Source organism: Telopea speciosissima, chromosome 2 (genome assembly GCF_018873765.1).
Source record: "Telopea speciosissima isolate NSW1024214 ecotype Mountain lineage chromosome 2, Tspe_v1, whole genome shotgun sequence".
Classification (NCBI taxonomy): domain Eukaryota; kingdom Viridiplantae; phylum Streptophyta; class Magnoliopsida; order Proteales; family Proteaceae; genus Telopea; species Telopea speciosissima.
The window spans coordinates 52,782,884-52,790,050 of record NC_057917.1 but is presented as its reverse complement, the minus strand read 5'-3'; the positions used below and the strand labels follow the sequence as shown (position 1 = coordinate 52,790,050).

At 38.1% G+C, this 7,167-nt stretch overlaps 1 protein-coding gene across 1 annotated transcript; it reads right to left on the bottom strand.

The window, feature by feature from the left end:
• Positions 1–496: 496 nt before the first annotated feature.
• Positions 497–5,421, bottom strand: LOC122651929 (L-Ala-D/L-amino acid epimerase-like). The gene is made up of 3 exons (XM_043845507.1): positions 4,835–5,421; positions 3,866–3,976; positions 497–733 (listed from the first exon to the last, which is right to left on the bottom strand). The coding sequence occupies exons 1-3, from the start codon at positions 5,327–5,329 to the stop codon at positions 512–514; spliced, it is 828 nt and encodes a 275-aa protein (XP_043701442.1). The 5' UTR covers positions 5,330–5,421; the 3' UTR covers positions 497–511.
• Between the last annotated feature and the right edge of the window lie 1,746 nt (positions 5,422–7,167).

Below are 7,167 nucleotides of genomic sequence, written 5' to 3'. Positions count from 1 at the left end.
AACTTCTTACACAATTGATAGCCTTTCAATGACCTTAACCAAGAAAAAAAAAAGGTCTCCAACATAAAAGGATTTCAAAAGAACAAAACAAATCACACCTCTTGACAAGATAGTATCCTTAAATCAGATGTTATGGAAAGGGGACTCAACAGCCCCAAAACATTGACATAAGCAGAAACAGACTGCAGGATACAGTTATAGAAAGGGAAATGCTGAGGGGACCCTAGGGTCAGCCATCTAAAGTACCCCCAAATTGGATTGGACTTCATGGAATAAAAAGTTCCTTCAAGGAAGGCACTGAAATAGGGGTTTACAATGCGGTGTAACGCAATTGGAGGGAACACCACTTCAAGTGGATTATCACAATTGTTTATTTTTGTTTCCTTAGAGACAAGTGAATGTTAGAAAATTAGTAGGAGACAGGAATTGCTTTTAGCCCGGTCTGTGGTATCAAAACTTGCAAATTTACCAACCAAATGGTTGCAATTGCCACATAGATTAGAAAGCAACCTTACCATGTAATTTTTTCAAGAACTTCAATAGCTTCCTTGGAAGTGTAACCCTCATTAGCATCCAAGATAAACAAGCAATCTGGATGGACCATCCTTATTGCTTTAAGAGCTTCTATGTCTGCATGAAAATTTTTCCCTACCTTAAGCTTTAAGGTGCTAAAACCATGTTTCTGATAGTGAGAAGCCAATTTTGACGCTTCCGTAGGGGAAACAATTGGAATCTGCACATACACAACAAGGCAACCAAACTCAATGCTGGTACAATGAACCTGTAGAAAACGTAGGACCTGTAACTAGTAACTTAAGAGAAGAGAAAAAAGAGAGAATGAGAGAATAATAACTTGTTTTTTTTATTGATAGGAAAGCCCCTCTATTTATAATAGAAGGGAAATTACAAATAGAAAGGGGAACTCCTAATCAGATTAGGAATTCTTAATCATGATAGGATTCCAAGTTACAATAGGAAAAGAACTAGAACTAACAACTCAAACTGAAACTAAGACTAACAACTCACAGTAGAATTAAGACTTGACATAATTAGAAACTAGGACTCCAACTAGGACTAGGAAAATAGAAGATACACATATCAACCAAATCACTGTTCACGTGAACAGTACTTCTCAACACTCCCCCTCAAGCTGGATTATACAAATAAGTAAAGATAGAAAATCCAGCTTGAACTAAAGAAAAAAGAACTCCTAATAATGCTAACACTCCCCCTCAAGTTGGCGCATACAAGGTACTAATGCCCAACTTGAATAAAATGAAAAAAACTAAGTTGTAGTAGAATCCAGCTTGACATATGAATGCAGCTCCCAAATAAACCTTCAAGAACTTGAAAAAATAGATCTTCAAAACTTGGACAGACATGATCAGCAAACCAGGACTGGAATGTCTTCCAAAAAAGGCAGCTTTCAACGATCTTTAATAGCTATCCAGTGATGAATCTCAGATTGTCATAGTGACTTAGAATCTTGAAGTGAAATAACTAGAGCAGCAAGTAGCGAAAACAAACTGAATCAGGCAGCGGAAAAAATAACGTATCAACCCAACTGAAAATCCTCAAATAGGCAACAACCAAATATCTTCAATACTCTTCAATACTTCAATCTCCCCCTTACGGCAAACTCAACCCAATAACAAAGGATACCCAATAGCAATGGTGGAGAAAACTGATCTTCCATGTTTTGCACCAATGTTCCTGCATGTTCTGCGTTCTGCAATGTCTGCAAGTGTATTGTACATAATCTCCCCCTCACGTGTAGTACACGTGGACATAACAGAGATGATGTAAGAGATAGGGCAAAAACATAATATTCCAAAATTTTTCAAGAGGTGCTAAGGGTAATGAAAAAAGAAGAAATGGCAAATTAGAGAATACCATTATCGTCCAAAGTGGTATGGGTATATGCCAAAGGTATGGGATATGAAGGGAATTAGAATTATTGAAAGGGAACAGTGTTGGAAAAAAAAAGGATGACATGGCTATAATTCGGTGGAAATCAATTTTTAAATACAAACCAAGCCAAAGGACAAACTGATAATAAACCAGAATTTTCAAGGGTCAACTGGGTAGTCAAATAGGGGAATGTATTAAAAGATAATGACAGTTCTGTAAATAACCAGAATTTTGTAAGGGGTAAAAGATAAATAAAGAAGTAATGGGACATGAAAGGAAATAAAAAAAATTAAGGGACGATTGTGAAAGTTGGAAGATAAATAAAAGGTGGGACATAGCATAATAAAGGAAAGGGAGTGGGGGCAATATGGGAAAACTCAAAGAATCTAACAATCTCAACCCACGTGAAACCTGACAAAAGAATGAAACTAAGAAAGGAAAAAGAGGAACTTACGAAAGAAATTCATCTCTTTCCTTCCGTAAAACCAGAAATCAAAACCTTCAAGAGTTTTTCAACCTTCAACCAAAAAAGAACTATAATCCTGTGGAAATTGAATCATGGACCAGAGGCGGACAGCATGGAACAAAAAACAGCAGTATATAAATCTTCTCCATCTTCTTCAATCCATTGATCGAAACAACAATCACCAGAGAATGTATCAATAGCAAACAGAAGCAGAATCAACCACAATACCAGGTTCCAGAAATCAGAATAAACACTTCAAAGAAGCAGAATCAATTCCAGAACTCTCCAGCGTGAACCAGAGCCCTATCAGTAAAATCGAAGGAAAGACAACCAGTAGCAAATCGCAAGCAGCAAATCCACAATATATCAAGCTTCTTCTGAGATCGAACAAGCAGGGTATCGATTCAGGCCTCAACCCAAACCACAATGTTGCTACATAAAAACCAGAAATTGACTAGGGTTTGACATCCAAGGAAAATAGCAGTAATCGAAACAGCAAATAGATCGCAACTTGCGATAGCAGCAGCGGAATAGAACAGCAAATAAATATCGATGGAGCACAAACCAACCAGTAGCAGAATCGATTTCAACGATAGACAAGTATGATACCAGCAGCAGAGATTCGAACAAAATAGCAGCAGATAAATTGATGGAATTCGATTCACTTCTGGTATTTGGAATCGCAAGATAGCAGCCACAGGATTTTTATCAATCAGCAGTAATGATAGCGTTAGCAGCAGTAGAAAAGACCCAGAAATCTTCCACAGCAGATTCGACACAACAGCAAATAATCTTCCCTCGTCTAGAAAAATTGCAAGGCGGTAGAAGAACCCCTTGTTCTTCGGGGGCAATCCTTTCGACTTATCGGAAGGAAACCACCTTTCAAAACCAAATCCATCTTTGATGATAGCAGCAACTAGAAATCGATAGAGTAACAGACGACAGTGAAGCATAAACAGTAGTGGTAATGATTGATTTTCATCAAATACTCATCTTCAGTATATGAAACCCATACAAAACTGAAAACCTAAAAACGACTCTCAAACCGGCAACTGGTTAGTGCTCTGATACCATGTAGAAAACGTAGGACCTGTAACCAGTAACTTGAGAGAAGAGAAAAAAGAGAGAATGAGAGAATAATAACTTGTTTTTTTTATTGATAGGAAAGCCCCTCTATTTATAATAGAGGGGAAATTACAAATAGAAAGGGGAACTCCTAATCAGATTAGGAATTCTTAATCATGATAGGATTCCAAGTTACAATAGGAAAAGAACTAGAACTAACAACTCAAACTGAAACTAAGACTAACAACTCACAGTAGAATTAAGACTTAACATAATTAGAAACTAGGACTCCAACTAGGACTAGGAAAATAGAAGATACACATATCAACTAAATCACTGTTCATGTGAACAGTACTTTTCAACAGAACCATTGAACAAAAATTCTTTCCAGTGGATATGAAGTGTGTAAGATAGGAACTGAACCGTTATATCAGTGGATATGGTATTTGATGCCCTGCCAAATAATCTCCAAAGGGGTATGCCAATGCTATTAGTCACTGCATCAATTAATGCCATCTCAACTCCAGCTCTAACCTTCAATCCCAAATACAACATAAGTGAGGGCAATTAACAGTCAGACAATGGCTGAAATTCCAATGAAAATTGCAGAATGGGTTTTGTTACTTATTAGAACATTTATATTCCACTTGTATAATTGTAAAAGGTATGCAAACAAAGTTGTTTGCATGTCTCTGTCATAATTTTTTGTCCAAGAAACAAGGTTAAAGTTCAGCCAACTAGGTATGACCTCTGCTAATTCAGTCATAAGAGTTGAGATGTGTTCTACGGTACTACCTGATACACTTGCAGTACTAATGCATAAGAATCATAAAATATGGATTGTTAAATGAGGTGTTTTTTATTTTTTTTTTATGAATACAATTTGGACCATTCCTTGATTCAAGGGTGTCATCCTAGGGGCCATGTTAATCTTTTTCATGCCCTTCCAATTTCAACGGAGATAGATGATTAAAGATTCCGTGTCATGAAACTTGAACTTTAAATGAAACCAACCCCCTCTCCCTCCAAAAAACAGGGGAGAGAGTGCTCAAATAAGAAACAATTGGTGAGGAAAAAGAGGAAAACCAAGAATTAGGACAGTTTTGACATGTAATTCGACTAATTAAGAAGCCCACTAGTTCAAAATGAAAATCCAAACACCATAGCGAACAACAATCAATTCAAGAGTTTCAATTAGTTGATAAGCTACAATCTCGAAATAAAAAAAAGGGCAATTATTGATGAAAGAACGAACAATGGGCGAACTAATCACATGTAAAACTATCTGAGAGGGGGAAAAGAACGCATACTTCTTTTTTTGGTAGAAAAAAGAACACATACTTCATAAAATATTTATAAGAATACGTAGAAGCGTTTATCTTTAGAACTCACAGAAGCAAAATCATGTCCGAAAAGAAGGGCACCAATCTTGCGCAGTGCGGAATTCAAAGTCATCGGAGGACTCCGATTAAGGAACTCGCAGACCTCGCCCACCTTCACAAGCGCCGTACTCTGATCCTCGGCAGTGACGAAAGGGCGGATGGGTGCCTCACCCCAACCGGAACACCCATTACTGAGTTCAACCCTGATGGCCATATTCTCCACCTTGTCGAGCTTTGAATTGGCAATCAAGAATGGAGCTATCAGGGGCACGTTCAAGGGCCTTCCTTCCGCTGTGTGTATATTGACGGTGAACGTCTCCAAGTTTTTGAAGCCAAAACTCGTCGTCGTCGCATTGGTCGGTGCCGATGCCACTGCCATTGTCTTAGAGGAACAAAGGATCTTTGATTTTGGGTGGGATAATCCCCTCGGAATGGTGTGAAGAGGAAGGGAAGAGAAGAAGATGGGAAGGGTGGGCGAGTGGAGAGCAGTCCCGATTGGATCCATTTGGGTTAGAACGTCGTGAGCTGTGGGTGTTTGCGTTGGTGATATTTCTGTTGTTTGCGGCGGAGAAGAGGAGGCGATTGGTGGAGGTTGGAGTTGGGAATTGGGAGTGAGAGATCATCCTGAGCGGCAAAGCAAAAGCAGAAGCAGCTGCTGCTGCTGCCATTATTTGGAACTGCCCTCATTGTCCTGTCGTTGACACTTCAAATTGTTACTAAAAGAGCATTGGAACCACATTAACAGATCAACCAGATTCCCTTCTCCGTGTTTCGCTTCTTTCTTTCAAATTTTTAGTACACGTGTAACAACATTCATCTATTTGTTTATTAGTACTCTTCTTCATCCTCAATACAAGGTAGTAATAAGAATTGCACTCCTTGTTGGGGTAAGATGTCTTTGTATTTTGTTGTGTGGGTTTGTGGGCTGATTATGAAAGACCATTTTAGGTTTATATGAGCATTTAGTAAATTATACCTATATGATAAATAAATAAAAAGGTGTATCTAATGCATAAGAATCCCACCATTATGGGTTCTAGGGAGGGTCATAATAGCCTATATAATAATGCTATGAATTTGTAGCGAAGGTATTCTCTGTAACCTGAGAGAGGTGTGGGAATGAACTATTGTAACCCTGTTCTCCATTGATAGTGAAATAGATCCCATCTCACCATGCCCATAGACATACACAATATTGCCAAACCACGTTAATCCTTGTGTTGTATATGGTTGTTTATTTGCAGTTTCTATTCATTTTCTGCGTCGTTTTAGGTTTTAGTTTATACAACCCTTAAAAAAACAGGGAGGGGGGGGGGGGGAAAGAAACGATTACTTTAAAGAGGGTGATATATGTCCATTGGTAAATTTCAAACCTAGAATGAATATTTGTAGTGGTATATTATTCAAGCTGATGACCATCTTAAGGGCATGATTATAATGCTTCTGTTTTCTTAAGCATCCTTATTAACATCAGTTAAAGTAATAATAATTTCTTAGGTTGGAAATGTTTCTTATAACAACTATGTGGGTGGGACCTCTAAACGATCATTTCTGGTATTGGAACTCCTCCTTCCCTCCCCAGCTGATAATCTCAGTTTTTTCATGTGGCTCTAATTAGGTCACATTTCAAATTTAACAATCTATCTTATTAATATATTCCACCATGTGGCTCGTTATTTTTCTTGGGTAGGAGATTGTTGGTTGGTTGTATAGCCTTTGCATAGACGAGGGGGCCAATGTGAGCATACATATGGGCATCAACATAGACAGAATTTTTTTTTTTTCACAGGCGATGGGGTGATAGTTTTGCATGCTACTACTGTGTCTAGGTGCACAGGCCATGTGACCATACAACATTTTTTTTTCTCTTTTCCTCAATTAACTTTTTTGAATGTGAAAAAGAGTGTACAAGAACTTCGGATTGCAGGTTCCCACATGCACCCTCTCACATAATAAGATATGAGGCCTATAATGATACCTCTTTCCTGTTCTGAGTTCTGACCCATGTGAGCCCATGTGGTCAAGGAAAAATTTTGCCTTGAACATTTATTTGTGCCATAAGGAAATGTAATGTGGCATTCCACTTGAATATCTAGGTAATGGTTTTGATTTGAAATTCCGATTTAAATTCAATCATGTGCCTCTTGGCGGTTCTTTTTTTATTTTATTATATTTTCAGTTATTCATGTCTTTTAAAGAAGTTTTACATTCGTCATTGTAGGTTTCGAATCCAGATCTTCTCCAAGGGATGGTGGGAGATCGACTCTAGTGGTTAAATGTCATTGAAGAGGATCCTGGCTCGTGGGCTTATGGGGAACTGAGCCTTTAGACTGAGTTCCTTGT